Below are 19495 nucleotides of genomic sequence, written 5' to 3' on the forward strand. Positions count from 1 at the left end.
ACTGTTGTAATATAAATATAAATATACAAAATATATATACTGTTGTAATATAAATATGAATATACAAAATATATATACTGTTGTAATATAAATATACAAAATATATATACTGTTGTAATATAAATCTACAGAAATAACAAAAATATTAGATATAGTACTGTAGATGTACAGTAAATTTTTGGATCTAAATTTTTTTTTAAAGTGTTATAAATATACTTGCGTGTTAGTTACCCTTGGTGCCCTTTTGCGTTCTCTGTTTTTTCCGTGTGCATGATAGCTCACGGTGGTTGCTGGCACAACGAGGCCAGAAGTAGCTAACCAGTGTTGGATAGCAGCAATTCGGTGTCCGCACGTGTACATCTCCTTAATTCGCATGCTGAGATCCTTGGAAATCTTTTTAACAACCATTGCTGCGAGTAGAAAGAAATACAAACACAAGAATGTATATTCGATGTTTAGTCGATGTGTATTCAATGTGCAGTGAATCCACAAAATGGATGGTGTATTTATACGGTAATGACTCACATTAGAGTACACCCACTTTCAACACCTGTACCTCGCTGCCATGCATAAAAGGTTACACACTTTGCATAGCCCAACACTCGATGATCTTTATCTGAACTTGCCCTTGTCCAGATATGGCATTGTGCCACCTGCTTCCATGGAGCAACCTCGATTCTACGGACGCAGGAACCCACTCGCTTCTGCCGTGCCTGTCATGTAGAAAAAGCAAAAGGCGGTTGCCATTTCCATGCCAAGGCAAAAGCGACAGGCTAAGGCCAATAAAGAAAACCTTCTGATGACCCCAAAGGCTAAGGGTTTTCATAGACGTCAGCCTTATTATGTCAAGAAGATACACGGTGATGTACTCTCGATGCAAAACGATTGGCAGCCAACCCATCGAATCCGCAGACCACTTCCTCACATACGCTTCAACGACTCTGCCGCCGCTGTCCCGGGGAAATCTTCAGCCTGTCTTCTCCACCCCTCGTCTTCGACGCTGCCGCCGCCCTCCGGAAACCCAAAGGCCATCTTCTCAGGTTCTATCCGACGACGCTGCCGCCTCTGAATCCACGGGTCACTTTCTCCTTTGCTCTTAGACGACTCTGCTTCTCGCCCGAAAATCCAAAGGTAACTTTCTCCATCCCTCTTCGACGACGCTGCCGCTTCTCCTCTACCGGATATCCACAGGTCACCTCCTCCACCCTTGTTCGACGTCGCTGCCGCTTCTCTCCATGAAACCCCCATCTCATCCTCCATTGCACCCATCCACCCAGATGTCCACACGCCATGCACAAGAAGAAGCTCGTTAGACCAGATGCTGAATGGGATAAGAAATACAAACACAAGAATGTATATTCGATGTTTAGTCGATGTGTATTCAATGTGCAGTGAATCCACAAAATGGATGGTGTATTTATACGGTAATGACTCACATTAGAGTATGTTCCCTACACGTTGTACTGTGACTGGGCCTTCAGAGTGAACTACTATGGAAATCGCGTAAAAAAGGCGCTTCCTGCCAATTTAAGAAAGAACATTCTGGATGAAATGCGGTGCTTTTATCCAATTACAGATCCTGTAATGAAAGGCGTTCGAGACTGCATTAATGGCGTTTTGCGCCATGCAAGGAATCGGCCATGGACGGACAATGTGGTGGACTTTATGGTTTAATCACGGGAACTGTAAGACCACACTGTTGTGCTGAACTGTGCTGTACATGTTTTGACCGGCTGAACTTAAATAAAGGAGATGTTTTGACCTGCTGTACTGTATTTAACTTACTGCTTTAACTTGCTGTACACACACACACAGGACCTGCACAATTCCAGTCCCTGAGGGCCGCAAACAGGCACGGTTTTCAACATTGTCCTGAAAACCGGGCCTGTCTGCTGCCATCGAGGACTGTACTGGTGCATACTGTTTTGCACACCATCCCACTGTACAGTATATGTTTTGACTTTAATAAAGGAGATGTTGCGTTTTGTATATTTTATAAATAAATAATTTGTTTTTAAAACATGTGACTGTAAACCATACTGACTGACTGTAAATGTTTTTACTTTCTATACATAAATGTTTTCACTACTGTAGCAGTAAACCATACACCTGTTGATGTTTTGAATTGCTGTGCACTTAAAATGTTTCTACATTGTACAGTATTTGTAAATAAATGTTTTTGTACTTACTCCACCAATAAAAGAACATGTTGATTTGTTTTACATTGTTCCATTGGCTCCTTTGCTACTGTAAAAAAATACAGTGTTTCTAGAATGTCGAGGCATACTGCACTGTATACTGAAGGCATGCTCAGTATAAGAGTATTAAAAAAACTAGAAGATACGTACTGTACTGTATGTACTGGCACTATACTGTAGAAGACACATAATGTATGTACAGAACTGTGATACATGTAGAATAAATGCATAGTTTTTATTTTTTCTGGTGTATTACACAGTATACTGTTTATAAAAAAGTATTGTATACTGTACAGCCAGAAAAAATCAGCATACTGTTTCAGGTACAGTATTCTATCCTAATCAATAACAACGGTCACTAAACTGTAGATTCCGGTACGTGGGTTTTTAAATCCGATTCAGCAATGTGCAGGCATTGTTACACAAAGCGATATTATCCATCGAAATCCCTCCATTAGCCGCTTTCTTTTCTGAGGAAAAACAAAAAGAAAAGTTTTACTATAATGGTCTAAAGAAGTTCCCAGCCAGTTCCACCAATAATTTTCTCGGGGGGCGTCTCCTGTTCACATGCGCATGCGCCTACCGTCGATGTAATGACACGCATATGCGTTTGAAGAAGGTTCCAATGCGCATGCGCCTAGCGTTCCACCAATTGTTCAGTATCTGCAGTACAGTACTGTAGAAGCCGCTCAGCCAATGATATTGCTTACAGGAGAATCGCTTGACTTTTGAATCGCACCGATATTGATACTGTATTGTCAAAATAAAAAAAAACACAGAAAATAATACGGCAACAATACTCACCATAGAATTTCCCATTCAGCTGGCGCCGGCGCCGGTCCACTGCCAGTCCAGTTTTCTTGATCATCCACGTCAATAGTTTGCAGTGGGACTAGTCCACCTGTAGTCAGCTGATGAGGCTGGAAATTGCTTAGGTACATGCAAGCTTGATCGAAACTGCACGCGAAATCCGGCTCAGGCTCAGGGTTGTCACTGACGGTGGGTCCGTTATTGGAAGCCGGTGCTGGTGCATTGCTTGGCAGCCGCTGTCGTTTCTAAGTTGGTTTTAACACGACCCTTCGCCTTTTGCCGTCTGCATGATCATAGATACAGGAAATAGCCGGTGATACACACCAATACCCTCCAACAAATTGTGGCTCAATACGATAAAAATAGGGATCGCTACATAACCTTTTCCTTATTGCACGCTTCCACGTATGAGGAGCTGGCGAAAATTTGTAAAAGTCATAGTTTTCGATAAAATACTGAATAATTTGAACAACTGTTGCCATCTTATCATCTGTTGCATTAATCGCGGCCCATATCAAATACGCGTAACTTCTGTCGGGTTTTTGGAAAACGGGCTGCACTTGAACACTCATGGCGGGCGGCGGGTCTCTGGAGAATACTGTAACCGAAACTGGTCTTTGTCTTTATTTAATATGAAAAGCCTAAATTGATACATTTTTGCAACCTCTTCCTTCAGTCTCAAGGCCAAGTTACAATAGCACACTGTGGTATCTTTTTTAAACGAAACACCTGCAAGTTGACACATTACTGAAGTGCATGCGCATTACAATTCATAAATATCTGCCATCTGGCGGACACGCGAAGAATTGTAACCTATTAAATCCGAACCATTCTCAATAAACGCATCAACCGCGCGTCAACCGCGCATGACCCGTGGCTGAGAACGCAAAATGAATGCGGCATGCTCCAGGTGAAGTGCGTCGCATTCCAGGAAAAAGCCAGGGAAAACCGGTGATGTGTTAGACTCAGATGCGCCGCAGCAGTAAGTGGTTATTCCTCTTTGTAACAGCAGTGCCTATTTGACACATAATGTATTGTTTACATGTATACTGTAAATACAAGGACAAAATTGATATCTCTCTATCAATGAATTATACCAAAAACCACCATCTGAAGATTTTCCTGCAGGGTTTGGGAGAGTTGTGACCAGTATATAAACACTCCACCTTCTTCTCTGTATTATTTATTGTTGAACAGTGTGTATACAGTAGTGGCCAGAACATGTTCTAGATAGCGAGCCATGTGAAATATATGGATAGCTTTTTAATATTCCATCCATAGAATAAAGATTTCAACTGAAAGTCATCAATTTTAATGTTACGCTCATGAACATTGAAGAGTCAAATAAGATTTAATTATGTATATGTAATAAAATAACTAAGTCTGATTTAAATGCAAATTTTTCTCCCTTTCATTCTTTGCTTTTAACTTAAACATGAAAATATTGCAAATAGAGATAATACTTGTAAGTAATCATATTCTTCAATAAATTAATTTCCTGAAATAAGCGTGTTCTAAATCTCTGTGATTATCACACGATCCACGAAAAAATGTGAATCGTTAAAAGAGGCATAAAGCATACAGTAAGTAGAATTAGAATAAATAACACGAGGATTTGCCTTTTTTTTTTAATTAAAGAAGTAACCATTGCTGCCCTCTTTATATTTATACAATACAATTTTCTCAAAATCACAATTTTCTAAAAACTCACAAATAAATACAATATGCCACTAAAATCTTTTCACTGGATACAACTGGACAATACGTGATTTTCTAAGAAAATTCTAAAAAGCCCCTTTTTTGGCATGTTCAAATTCTTAAATAAGTCTTAAATAAGATGCAGCGGCCGTTAATCGAACAAATCACGGAGCAGTTTTCGTGTGCGCTGCTGTACTCCACGCGGCATGAACGCGTCCAATCGCCCCAGGCACATGTGTTTATCGCGGTTGCTTTGTTTGAATTTCATGGATTCTGTTTCTTTGTGTGCAATGAAATGATTGAATTCTAATGTGTACAGTACTGTGCTACTGTGCCAATTTCAGGTGTTTAAAAGCCAGAACACTAAAATGCCATTTTCTGCACTCGCGTTTTAAAGTGGTACGGTTGGAAGAAATCACGCACCATGACATGGGTATTCTGAGGTATACAGCGCGTGAAGGGTTCGAATAACGGCCGCTGCATCAAATGTTGATCAAATCAGATGTTGATCAAATGTACCTGATTTGAATTTACCCATGAACAATTTCTAACAATATTTCAGCTGGCAGAAAATGTGGAGACTACACCTATCTCTCTTATTCTTTTGGGTAATTTGTGTCTTTGTCTTGATCAAGAAAAAAAAATTTTTTGGAACAAATCTTCACTGCATAAAGGAACATTTTCATTATTGGATTGATAATTCGATGTCGTCCATATGCTGGAAATTAACTATCAATATTTTATAGAAATCTAGCTATTTACTGTAACATCTCATATATATAGAGCAACCAGAAACTGTACAAATCATCTTTACAGCAAACATTTTTGGGTACAGCAAACTAGAAAATCGCAATAGATGTTGTAGCTTTTTCTGTCTCTCTTCTTGTACATCTTGCATGTGACTGTATCATGTATTATCACCACTTAGGGGCTTATTCTATACATGCTGAAGAGGCCAATCGGGCCATATTTGGACAAAATTCCCAATTGAAATCAATGGGGAATTTCTTCTGCAAGTGGCGTGATCAGCTGCTTTGGCGGATATAGAATAAGCCCCTTAATATGGTTACAAACTGCAACTGAACACTGTAAGGAAATCCAACTGCTGGCAATGCTCAAAATATTTGATGCCCCTTACAAGTATTCTCTTTCTGTGTTCAGATACAAACATAAGCTCAATATACTTAATACATGATGACAGCCCTAGGAACATAAAATTAAATTACTAGAGAACATTACAAATCAAAGTTCAAAAATACAGATTAGTTTCTTTACACTGTAAATTAAAACAACCCAATGTTGGGATAATTCAGCCGGAGCTTGGCCATGATTGTGCCTGAATTTCTTACCTTCTGCAGAAAGACCTTGGACATTTACTCCTCTGGCTGCCAGAAAGCTCAGACAGACATCAACATTCTCAATCTATAACATGAACAGAAACAACAAGCAACTTAGACCTATTTTACAAAATGTGTGAGATTGAGAATTGAATAAAGTAATGAATACTTCACATTCATGACAGACTGTAGCCCTTACCAAAGTTTAACAAGAATGATTATTGCTAATTAGGGAATTCCTATAAAGCTTTCATTGTCAACTTTGGGACTTATAAAACCATTCATAAAGGCCAAATCCAGAATGGCATGCCGGCAGTTCAGCAATCCACCTACTTAATATAAAACTGGATTTTGTTCAGTACAAAAAAGCAATGAAAGCATCCATATACAGAGGACTTAACACTATGCGTGTGTGTCTGGCCGAGTGCATGACTGCCTCAATGAATCACTTCAGTGAACATTTTGTTTGAGAAGTGTGCCAGTGCAGAATGTATGTTAATGATAATGTAGGATTTGTGAAAAGTTTTTTTATTTTCAATAGCATGTAATTTAGCTAATAGCAGTGTAACTTTCAAAGGCTCCTGGAAAACTTTTCAAAATGAGTTTGCTAGCATGATGGGTTTAACTAGTTCAAATGTCGTGCAACTAGCATTTAAAAACATTAAAAAAAAAACTTCCACCAATTAAGGACCTAATTATCAGTGGATAGATTGTGCGAATAAGCCAAAAATCCTCCATATACTTCACTTTAGTCCCTTTGGTGCTAACAGGACCGCATTGTATTACCTCTGAGGAAACAGTCCACTGAACGGGTTTGTTGTAGGTTGTAACAACTTTTTGGGAGAATATACTTGAAGAAGAAACCTTTGAGGTTTCTAAAGCTCTCTATACTATAATTTCCTCTATGAAGAACTATCATGGTGTATCAAAATATACAGCGGAATCTACATTTTGCTAGGAGCAACACGACTACTAAAATGTTGAACCATCACTAATCACTGAAGGGGCTAAAATCCGACCTAGATTAATATTTACTTGTTACATTTCTAAAAAGAAATGTAACATTTAAATCATTGCACCCAATACGTTATATATATATATATATATATATACTGTAATAAGCCCCTTTTATTGTATCTATCATTACCAGGTGCAGTCTCCTTATCTGCTGGTACTCTGCAGTTTGGTTATTACTAGTTCAGCCCGAAAACTTTCGGACAAACTTTTATATTTCTTCGCAAACCTGCGAACTTTCATTCAAACATTTTGTAATGAAGACCATGAAATAGCATGAAATTGCACCGTTTTTTTCCATTTGTTTATTATCCAATGAACCACATTTTTCACGTAAACTTTACTTTTAAGCAAATTTTCTCTTTTGCTTAGTCAATTTTTCACGTATCAGAATTTAAAAAAAAACACAGTTGACTTTTTCAAGCAGACGAATTCGCGAAAAGATGAAACACAATTTTCTCGGTGGATTTGAACTTTGCCAAAAAGCCCTCCCGCCTGCACATCAAAGTTTGACTCTACATTGGCAATGGGTGAACAAATATGCCAGATTTTTACATGAAATAATAATATTTGCCATTTTGCTCTGGAGGGGAAAAAAAGAAGCAAACCAATAACAAAAAGAAGTACCTCAATAGTCCCAAAACCAGACCTGTGCCAAGTTTCACATATTAAATGTGTGTGGGTTCCTCAACTCATTGGCTTTTCACCCAAAGTAATAATTAACTGGAGATTTGTTCCCACAGTTGGGTTTTAAAATGTATGTTTGGATGATGTTAGAGGACGTTAGGGACACAGTTGGGAGCAGCAGCTGCATGTATTGGAGGAACTCCAGTAATATTTTTTGAGTTCTCGTTCTCCAAGGAGAAGCTGTGTTGTCATAATCAACACAATGTATCTTTATGTTGCAATATGGTCACTTTGAAAGGAAAAGGGCCTTCACATGATTTGCTGCCTTTGGTAGGCTGGGAAAGCGTTCTCATTTTGAGAGTCAAGCCAAGGTTCCCTTTGCAATGCATCAACGCTCCATCCTAACGTAATAATATTGATTTGACTTGAAATAAAGTGGAGATATTTATCTGTATAGCACATTCACTAGCATTTTCAGCACTTATTTAATGATGTTAGATCTATGCGTCTCAAATAGACATTACAAATACCATAGCACATGTAGCATGCTGTTTCTAAGTGCTAACAAAGGGCTCACACATACAGTAACTGAAAAAGGCTTCAATTATTCCCTTGTTGCTGGAATTCGTTGCAACATCACAAAGCATGCTATTTAAGAGGCTCTGTACATGTAAATAAAATGCAGTAATATTTCTGAGAATAACATTACATCCTGAAGTATGTGATTTTGACATTCTTTTATTGTACTGTTCTCTGTACTCTGCTTATTACTCATGGTAAGAGGAACTAGATGCTTAAATGTGCAGTTCCCCCTAAATTGTTATGTTTTCGCCTCCCTATGCAACAGGGTGTTTCATTTACCTCTTTAGCTTTTCCACTCTCATTTAGTGGCATTGTTATACAGTACGTTACAGAAATGTACAGTATGTGAGAAGTTTCGGATAAGACAACTATGCTGATAAGGCCCTTTGAAGTGTAAACGAAAAACAGCTCTTTGCTGCTTGGCGGGGTTGAGCGTGTGAGAATAAATAGTAGAGTTGCCATGTGAACGCCTTACTGGAGGATTTGGGCCTTAAAAAATAAAATCAGAAACTGCTAGGAAATAGGCTTTGTTAATTCCCTTTCCTAATATTTATAATATGCCATTGTGGGGGGTGAAGTGCACATTTAGGTTGCCTTGTTGTGATTACTTGTGTGATTTCCCTCCTGTCATACCCACACACAATGAATGTGTTACTTAACATTATTAAACATTTGCCATCTTTTTGTTTCAAAAATTGTCAATTGCAAATCATGACTAACTGACCTTATACAGGGGCATAGCTATAGCCCAGGCAGCCTGGGCAAAGTCCGGGGGCCCGCACTCTTGAGGGGCCCGCTCTCCTCCCTGACCCCCCCCCCCCTGTTGGTGGCACATTGTGGGGCCTGAGATGCAGGAAGCATAGAGGGAAATCCTTTCCTCTGCAGGAGGGCGAGGCCTGGGTCAAGGGGTGGGGCCCTGAGATGCAGTAGGAAGGACAGAGGGGAAATACCTTCCTCTGCAGATCCTCTGTCAGTGGGTGGGGCTATGTCAGGGGGTGGGGTCTCAAGCACAGCACCATGGAGCTGGAGCTGCAGCCTGAGAGACAGGCTGGGAAAGGTGTGAGGGAGGGGAAGGGTTAAATCACAGGGGTAAAAACAGACATGAAAGGAAGGAAGACAGGAAAGAAGAGACACTAGAGAAAATTACGTACAAATTAAAATACATAAGAGGGAAAAGAAAGACATGAGGGAGAGAGAGCAGAGAGAGAACAAAGAGAGCAAAGAGAAAACAGAGAGCAAAGAGAAAAGAGAGAGCAGAGAGAGAGGAGAGAGGAGAGAGGAGAGAGAGGAGAGAGAGGAGAGAGAAGAGAGAGAAGAGAGAGAAGAGAGAGGAGAGAGAGAAGAGAGAGAAGAGAGAGAAGAGAGAGAAGAGAGAGAAGAGAGAGAAGAGAGAGAAGAGAGAGAAGAGAGAGAAGAGAGAGAAGAGAGAGACAGAGCAGAGAGAGAGACATAAGGGGCCCTAAAAAATGTTTTTGCTTGGGGGCCCACACATGTCTAGCTACGCCACTGACTTGATATAAAGGTTTTAGTCATATGGATTGCAGAATCTAATCTGATTAGACAAACAAGCTGAAGTGAGTCAAATAAGAAAAGTGGTATAAAGTGGATAGAAAGCAAGCATGGAGCCTTAGGCAAAGTCCAGCACGACCGCAAGGCTGAGGCACACCCACCCACACCTTTTCCACCTGCCAGGACCGGCTGGCGGAGTTAAAGGCAGGCAGCCAACCCTTTTGGTTAAATTCTGCTTTGTATGAGTTATACTTATATTGAATATATTGAGTACTTGAGGTGCCTGTTGGGGTCATATTGCCTCTGTCGCGGCGGCTGTATGGGGGGTAAGTGCAGGGTAACCTGGCCAGATGGGGCTCACGATAATGCCTGGTAGTGGCATGGTTGGTGAGTGGGCATTGTGCTTTAAGGACCTGGGGCCCATCTTGCGGCTGACGTGGGGTCAGCTGAATGGCTGGAACTTGGGGCAGTCCAAGCTAATGGGCCATGATCTACATGTCATTGGCCTTACCTGTTGGTGGAGTGCTCTGTCAGGATTAGCATCTCCCTTTTTGCTGTATATAAATAAAAGCCGCGGCTATTGTACCTCCAGACAGTTGTGCGTGTGCTTTATTTGCGGGATCTTGTGGCTGGTTGAGAGAGCAACATCGCAGGCTCTGGGGTCATATTTTCTCTTCTTTTCAAACACTAGGCGCCCCAGCATTTAGTATTGATCTGGCATTAACTGCCATGCGCTACCCTGCATCGGAGATCACTGACTCCTGGCTTTATTATTCGAGACAAGCAGTGGCGGATTTCTAAACCCACTGCCCCTACGCACAGCTGTTGCATCCACCTCCTTACCTGCCACCTCCTCCTACTACTAAACCGCAGCATCAAATGAACCCGCAGACATCACCAATGTGACGTCTCATGGCGTTGCGTTATAATTGTAACGCGACGTCATGATGCCATGTAACACTGCGATGTCACATTGCCATGGCAATGAGAAGCCGTGTGATGTCATGTTGGTGACAAAAGAGGAGGGGGCGGCAGCAACAGCTAAGTGAATTCCCATTAGGCCCAATAGCACGGCAAAAGTATATGGGGGGCGGACATTTTTGCCACCCCAAAATGTTGCCGCCCTATGCCCGGGCCTAATGGGAAATCCACCACTGGAGACAAGCGAATGTGTCACAATTCTAAATCTTTGCAGTATTTTAGACAAAATGTGATTCATGGTCAATTATTCGACCTTGAATTTGGCATGAAAAAAATATGGACGAATGTACAGTACCTACACCCACCTCCATATTCGCATAGTCCTAATTTTTTGTATATTCACCAACTGAATGTTAAAACAAATATTCGATATTAGATTTATTTTATTTAATTTGGTTGTGAATGTCCACAAAAAAGTCCCCTAACACAGACTTGGTGGGGACGCCATGCACAAATGCTTGGCACACTCAAAGGTTTATTGCATTTCCTTTTTTTTTTTTAAAGAGGAAGACACTGCGCTCAAAAAAGATTTTTGTTGCAAAAGTATGTAATCAAGAATACAAATGTACAGTAAAAATGAACAATAGTAATGTGCATAGCAACAAAAATATACAATTTACAAAAAACATGTAAGGTCTTAAAATAATCATACAAATAAATGATAGAGTAAAGGACATTTACATCACTGGAGGTGAGGCAGGGGCATAACGTTTCGGGATACAAGCCCCTTCATCGGGAGTCACCTATGTTATTATTCTATTATTCTTGATAATCTACTTTTTGCAACAAAAATTTTTTTTGAGTTCAGTGACTTCCTGTTCATATATATATATATAAAAAATTTTTGGGTGTTCCTCCTTCCATAATTCTTTTTTTAATGATTATTTAAAAGAAGCAAAAGTCACAGATTGGAGATTGAGTCGTGAATACTTGTGACTGCATGTTCATGGCAAAATCGAATGTCTGCGAATAATTGACCCAGCACTATTTAGGATACTATGTGCAAAAGTGTCCAAACTGCATTTGCAACATTTAATGTAAAAAATCACATTTTGTCGTCTCGCAAAGTGGTCAAAAAAGGCTACAAATTGGGATAAATCAGAATTTGTATGTACAGTATGCTATGTTTAGGATGAATTTTGTCAGACAGTGAGGCAAATGACAGCTGCTGATCTGTTCTTTCTGAAGCCAATAATGAGTGAGACAGTGATGGGCTTGTGTTGAGTTTTACTTTTCAGTGTTAAATTAATAATAGGATCACTAGTGCTACTAATTGTGGTGTCCATGGCTGCTTGCATTGTGATTGACTAATATTATCATCATCAAGACTTTCTTCACTGCTGCTACTGTACCACCAACATCATTAACAGTTGTTGTAGCACCAAGGACTACATCATTAGCTCCCATATAGTAGAACTTTCAAAGTCACTTTCCTCCCTTGCTTGTGCAGTCCATGCACCACACTACTAACATCACACTCCTCATCATCATCACCTACCTCCTCCATCTCTGCATCAATCCCTCCCTCATTCATCCCATCACCCTCCACCTCAGAGTTTTGAAATAGAACATCTAGAGCACCTTCAGCCTCCAACTCTCTATGTTTTCCTGAGTAATGTCTTTTACCTGATTCCTAGCCCTGACCTTCAATCACAAGTAGTTTTTCTGGTGCCCTTGCACACCTCCACGTGGAGGCCTGGCCACATTCACAGAAATAAGTCTCTTTATCTTGCTCTTCCCTCTCATTCCAACTAGTAAGAACCACCAGAGTGCTTAGTTTGGCATGGATGGCTACACTCTCTAAGCCACTTTGTGTGGTGCCAGCAACATGTAGTTGTTTCTGGACAGCATGTTTTACCATGGTCCTGGCATGTGTTTCTTGAGTCTGACATAAGGATGAGGATTATGTTGATAAAACCTCATTTCAATTTTACTTCAGTTTTGTACTTAAAGGTAGCTGGATGTTAAGAACAGCTACTGATGATGAAATGGACTTAGTAGCAGTTTGTACCTTCACTCAGGGGCTAGATTCAGACGGCTGGGCGGAGGTAGCAAGGTTATAGAATAATGGGCACCAGGAACCTTTGTAGAACAACAGTCATTAATTCCTGTCCCTAGGGACAGGGACCGCTCATATACATGTTAACAATATTGTCCTGTATATTATAATAGACATACATGAATACAGTTCTTCTATCAGTGCCCACTATTAACACTGCAATGAAGGTACTTTGACTTGGTTGTTTTCAGTAAATGTGGGACCCAGCCCTCCTGCTTACTTCGGAACCATCATTTGTATTGATCCGATTACTCTGGACACCTACGGTAATCGTGGCAGGTCTTTCTTACTTGATCCGATACCTGGTGACTGTTTGGGAACTGGCACTTCCACAGACTAATGAGGAATATTAGCACCGATCCGCGGTTAGAGCTGACCCGCCAGCACCCGGGAGCCCTATTTCCTGAGGCTATGGCGTGCCATATTCCTTTTCATTACTTATTCAGGACTCCATTCGGGGATCTTAACTTATTGGGTACTATCCCTATCTAAAACATAAAAAACACCAGGGCCTGGTCTATACTATTACTTTATACACATTATTTATCTACTCTCCCCGACACTTATCTCTTCATGTCTTGCTGGAACTTAACTTTCTAGACTAGTTCCGCCTCCTTAATATACCCATGACATCTGGAACCCCACAGCAACACAGGGTGAGGTCCAGCATACAACAGCCATGTTAGTAACCCTTTAGAAGGGGGGTTACACACATATTCCATAAGATCAGGGTACAAACAGTTACCCGGGCCCTGCAGAATAACCATCACAGCACTCCTCCTTTAGAGATTTTTTTTTACTTTTGTTTTATTTAATTTACTGTTCATAAAAATGATTTGTGCTTCCAAGATAATTTTATTTACAGCATAGCAATATGTTTTTTTTTCATAGTTAATTCCTCTGTTCTATTAGTGAAGCTAAATAATAAATAAACTACACTGATTTCAACTACAATGCTACTTTTAGAATGTTCACATTTTTGGGATAAATCATCTTTTCAGCAAAAAAAAACATTTTAATCACTATATATATCACTATATATATATATATATATATATATATATATATATATATATATATATATATATATATATATATATATATATATATCACTGTATATGTATTGAATAATTCTGACTTTAAAAATATTTTATAGGAATAAAATGGTGCAGAATAAAGTATTTGTCAAAAAGGAAGACAAACATACAGCTAAGAATATACAGATTATATGCCTGGTTAAAATAAATATGCTATTTCAGTCCAATGCTATAAAGTTAACTGTAACCTACTGTATAGTTTACTTGTAGATCTGTTTCCACAGCCTAGAACTACAAACATCATTCATAAACCCTTTCTTTCCTAATTGCAAGAAAATGGTTGTTCCCCAGAGAACGGTTTGGGATAAAAATAACTTCAGAAAGACACCTAACATGAACCAATTTTTTTTACGTGTGAACTACAGAAAAATAATGAGTGTGTTACCAAACACTAGGAGGGCAGATATGAAAGTTAAGGATAAATCAGCATGGAGAAGGCCCAAGATTGTTTTAAATGTGTGGGTTTTTTACACTTCAATTCCATTATCTGTAATTTTAGTTTATGTTGCCTGGATTCCATAGAGCACATGCCCAATTAATTACGCCAGACATTTCAGACGCCTATTTTCTTTCTTTTCTTCTTTCTTTTCTTTCCCTTCTTATTAAGGCTCATTTTATCCCTATTTAGCTTGATCTCAAACCACCTACAGTAAGTAGTACAGTAACTATTTAGGAAGTTTTGGCTATTCCCTGCCAAGTTCACACTTCTGCAGCCGCCATGTCCTGACAGACAGTCAAAGCCTCAGACAGGCTATGAAATGCTCAAGGATCCAATCCTCAGTGTGAATCTTTCCAAAAGAATGTTTGAGTACTAAACTTTTTTGCAGTGTTCCCAGTAAGTGTCCAGGTGTATGTCATTCATTTGGAAAATGAAAAACAAATTAATTATTGTATTCATTTGTTTATCTTCACCTTCAACTATTGCCCCAAACACTGCAGACATGGGTTCCAGGCAAGTATGCCACCATGCTGTCCATTGACCCTTTCTGTTTAAAAGCATTCAAAGAAGACCTAAAGCAACAGAAATATGAAACTGGTATATTACATTACTTTATCCTTTGAACTGCAACCAAGCCAAACACCCCACACAACATTGAAATCAATTAGCTCCGCCTTAATACGAAGTAGAATATAACACATATGTATTGGAAACGTTTTCTACTTAATCCTCGAAGACTAGAGATCATTTTGTGTGATCAAACTTTTTTGACTTCTGAAAATGGTTGTCCTACTATGTCTAGCTACTCAAAATATGAACTATAAAGATGTAAGCTCTTCGGGGCAGGGATTTCCTTTTCTATTGTCTAATTTTGCTGCGTGTGTTGTATTATTATAATTCCCCGTTCTGTATTATGTGTGAAGCGCCGAGTACACTTTTGGCGCTATATAAATAAAGACATACAATACAATACAATGGGAATTAAATTGCATTTCAATCATTTTGAACTTTTAACATTCACAGATCTTGCAGAAAATTAATTCATTAACAAAACGATGAGTTTTTACATTGAAACACTAAAAGAAATAATATTTCCTTACAATGTATATATTATGTTACTAACCTGAATTAACAAAATATTTGTAAAAAAAATGATGTTCTCAATGTGCACCTAAATACTGTTTTAATTACCTTTTTCTGACTTTGGCACACCACAATAATTGTTTGATCTAAAAACCCAACAGCCAGAAGCTGTTTTTAGTCAGCTGAGTAACATATGATAATAATTCTACAATTATAAGGGATTAACCAATTACAGCGCATCTTGTGCTATTCAGATTTGAATAAAAACGGCAATCCAAACTGCTTAATGTATTTTCTTTGTTTTGTTTTAACATTTGATTTGATCCAGGGGTCTTTCTGGCTGCACAGAAATGTAATGTTTTATTTCTCCCAGTAGAATAAATGAAAATATAAAATAAAAAACAAGAGTGACAATGGAATTACACAATAGAAAGCTGCTGATGAAATTGCGGCTTTCTGTTGGCTGCAAGAGAGAGGCTGATCCCACCAGCTATATTGTTCTCCCGTCCTGGTTAAGTATTATTGTCTGAGAGCTTTTAATTTTTCTGCAACTGGTGGATTCCTGGAGCTCAGAGTACTGATGTTCAGCTTCAAGAGGCTCATAGGAAAAAACAAGTTAAAGAAAAAGGCTCCTAGGTTTTTTTTTTTTTTTTAAAAAGGTGTGGCTCCACTTATGACATCGATTAGAGCAGCGGTACGCAAACTGGGGGGCGCAAGACTTTTCTGGGGGAGTGCGGCATTTATAGAGGTCCTGTGCTGAGAGCGCAAGGCCTCTGTAACCTTACTTACCTGGCACCAGTCATGCGTCTCTATGACAACGTGACATCAAATGACGCCCGTTGCCATGGAGACGTGATGTAAAATGCCGCGGCGGGTCACGTGACGTGATGTCACATGACTCCACAGCGTAATTTGATGCAACATTAGAGGTGAGTCTCATCACCTAAAATTATTATATTTACATATAAAATCACCAAATAAAAGAAAAACACCCTGCATGTGCAGAAAAGAAAAAACAATGAAGTTTAAATTGTGAAAATGAAAGAAGATAATGAAAGACGATAGAACATGAAATTACATCTTGCACTGCATACACATGTTGCAGATTCATTATAGGCAATCTAAGGAGAGGAGTACATTCCAAATTCCAAAAAAGAAAACAAACCTCAGAGACATTCTATTTTTCTTTACAAACAATTATGTGGAACGCCTACCAGCTGAAATGTAACTAGTGGGTAATTTGGAAGACAAAGGTTCACAGATTATAAAATAGCCTTATGATTCTGTGGTGTTTATGAGGTGAAGTCAAGAACAGTACACACAGGTCCCAAGACGGGTCTTAAAACCTTTCTCTTGGAAGCAATGATTTAAATTACAAGTGTGATTATAAGGAATGAGGTGAGGAAGATGCAATGCATTGTAATTGCTTATTCAAAAATTGACAGAAGCCTCTATAATATAGCTACAGTAGCTTGCTGAAAGTACCCAGATTGCTCAGAAATTCTAAGAAACCAACCTCATCCCTCCTCTCCTCTTCTCACTCCCTACCCCCTTATCTCTCTCGCTCCCAACACTTTGCATTACAGGCGGTCCTCGTTTTACGACGTTTTGTTTTACGACGAACGGCTTATCCGATGCTTGTCACTATCACTATGGCCCGTTTTACGACGCCCGAAATGCTTATCCGACGCTCTTACGACGCTTTAAAAAATTGCTGCAAATGAACAACCAGACGGCTGCAGGCTAGGGAAATCATTCTGAACAGTCTGTGTGAAGGTTTGGTGGTGTATTTTAGGCCCTAAACCATGGCTGATCAAAGCAAAAAGCAAAGTACTGTTACTCCAAAAAGGAATAGAAAATCTATAACTTTGGAGACCAAGCAAAACATAATAAAGCGCTCTGAGAAAGGAGAGACGAACACAAAAATTGGACGTGCCTTGGATATACCTCGCACAACTATTGTGACAATAATCAAAGACAAGTCAAGAATCTTGGAACAGATCAAGGGCTCAGCACCTATGCAAGGTACAACAATAAGGCAACGTGTTGGGCATATTGCTGAGGTAGAAAAACTCCTCATCATATGGCTGGAAGATCAATCCCAGCGTCATGTGCCCATTAGTTTAGCCTTAATTCAGGCCAAGGCTTTGAGTCTGTATGAGGACATTAAGCAACAGCATGGAGAAGGGACCACTGAGGAAACGTTCACTGCAAGTAAGGGCTGGTTTATGCGGTTTAAAGAGAGGGCAAACTTGCATAACATTAAAGTGACCGGGGAAGCTGCTAGTGCGGATGAGGAGGCAGCTTAAACCTTCCCTGTTACATTGGCCAAAATTATAGAGGACGGTGGCTATTGCGCACGTCAAGTGTTCAATGTTGATGAGACTGGGCTCTACGGGAAGAAAATGCCCAGTAGAAGCTACATTGCAAAAGAGGAAAAATCTATGCCCGGGTTTAAAGTTGCAAAGGACAGGCTGACTCTTCTGCTTGGATCAAATGCTGCAGGTGATTTCAAGCTCAAACCTTTGCTTGTTTATCATGCAGAAAACCCTAGGGCATTCAAGGGTTATGCAAAGAGCACACTTCCAGTGATTTGGAAGTCCAACCGTAAGGCATGGGTAACAGGGAGCCTTTTTGAGGACTGGTTCCAGCATCAATTTATTCCAGCTGTGCAATTATATTGCATGAACCAGAACCTCGATTTCAAAGCATTGCTGCTCCTGGACAATGCTCCTGGCCATCCCGTGTACCTGGATGACCATCATCCAAACATCATGGTGGTGTTCATGCCCCCCAACACCACCTCATTGATACAGCCGATGGACCAGGGGGTTATCGCTTCCTTCAAGGCCTACTATCTTAGGCGAACATTTGCCCAGGCCATCAGAGCAACCGATGTGGAAGGTGGTCCAACCTTAAAAGAATTTTGGAAGGGTTACAACATTCTCCATGCAGTGAGAAACATCGGAGAGGCATGGAATGAGGTGAAACAATCCAATTTAAATGGAGTTTGGCGTAATTTGTGCCCTGATTTTGTGTCTGATGTCCAAGGCCTTACAGAGACTGTTGCAGAAGTTACAGAAACTGTTGTGCAAATGGCCAGAGATCTCAACTTGGAGGTGGAAACGAGGATATTGAGGAGTTGCTCGCCTCACATTCTAACGAGTTGAGCAATGAAGACCTCATGCAATTAGAAGAGCAAAAAATTGCTGAAGAGGAGGCCCAACAATCTGCTGATGTGGCACAGCCACAGCCACGTAAATCATTGTCAAGCAAAATGTTGGCTGCGGCATTCAAGCACATTGATAGCGCACCGGCCATATTTGAGGACAATGACCCTAACATTGAACGGAGTTCAACAGTCAGTCGTGGGGTGTCTAACCAAATCAGCTGCTATAGAGAGATCTACACGCAGAAAAGGAAAGGATCTGTCCAGACTTCAATGAAGAGATTCTTCAAGAGGCCGAAACCTTCAACTCCACCTACATCACCTCCAAAAAGTCCGTTGTCTGTTGAAGATCCCCCCCCAATCATCTTCCTCCAATAATTGATGTGGTTTTTTTTTGCTCATGTACATTTCTGTACAGAATACAGCATAGTTTTATTTGTATAGTTTTATTTTTCCATCATAATCTATGTGTGTGCTGCTTATCTTATTGCTTGAGTAACATTTTCTGTGTATTTTAGCATTAAAAATGCCTTCAGGAACGTAACGTTTGATTTAAACAGTGTTCCTATGGGAGAACGAGTTTCGCTTTACGACGCTTCGCTATCCGACGCCATTTTGAGTAACGCATTGCGTCGGATAACCGAGGACCGCCTGTACTACCATATGATGTCCTCAATTCTTTCTGCCTCTCTCTCCATCTCTAGCACTCTTACTTTCTCCTCCCAAGCTAACAGACTTCCTCTTTCTTTCTTCATCTGCTTTCTGGGTAAAATGTATAGCTTTCTGACTCATTACTGTGTAATGTCACCAGTGTGATGTCATGTATCAGATATATAGCCAGCCTACCAGGTACAACACCCAGTGGCTTACTTGCTTAGAGAAATTGTTACTC

General features: G+C 39.9%; 1 protein-coding gene across 10 annotated transcripts in view; it reads right to left on the reverse strand.

Annotated features, from left to right (window-relative positions):
• Positions 1-19495, reverse strand: part of NAV3 (neuron navigator 3) — an 879638-nt gene that overhangs the window by 218381 nt on the left and 641762 nt on the right. For all 10 annotated transcript variants that reach the window (XM_075600199.1, XM_075600193.1, XM_075600190.1 and 7 more), the window contains one exon: positions 6056-6128. In XM_075600199.1, the coding sequence (XP_075456314.1) occupies positions 6056-6128 (73 nt within the window). The remainder of the gene's footprint in view (positions 1-6055; positions 6129-19495) is intronic.

The sequence above is a fragment of the Ascaphus truei genome, chromosome 5 (genome assembly GCF_040206685.1).
Source record: "Ascaphus truei isolate aAscTru1 chromosome 5, aAscTru1.hap1, whole genome shotgun sequence".
Taxonomy (NCBI): Eukaryota; Metazoa; Chordata; class Amphibia; order Anura; family Ascaphidae; genus Ascaphus; species Ascaphus truei.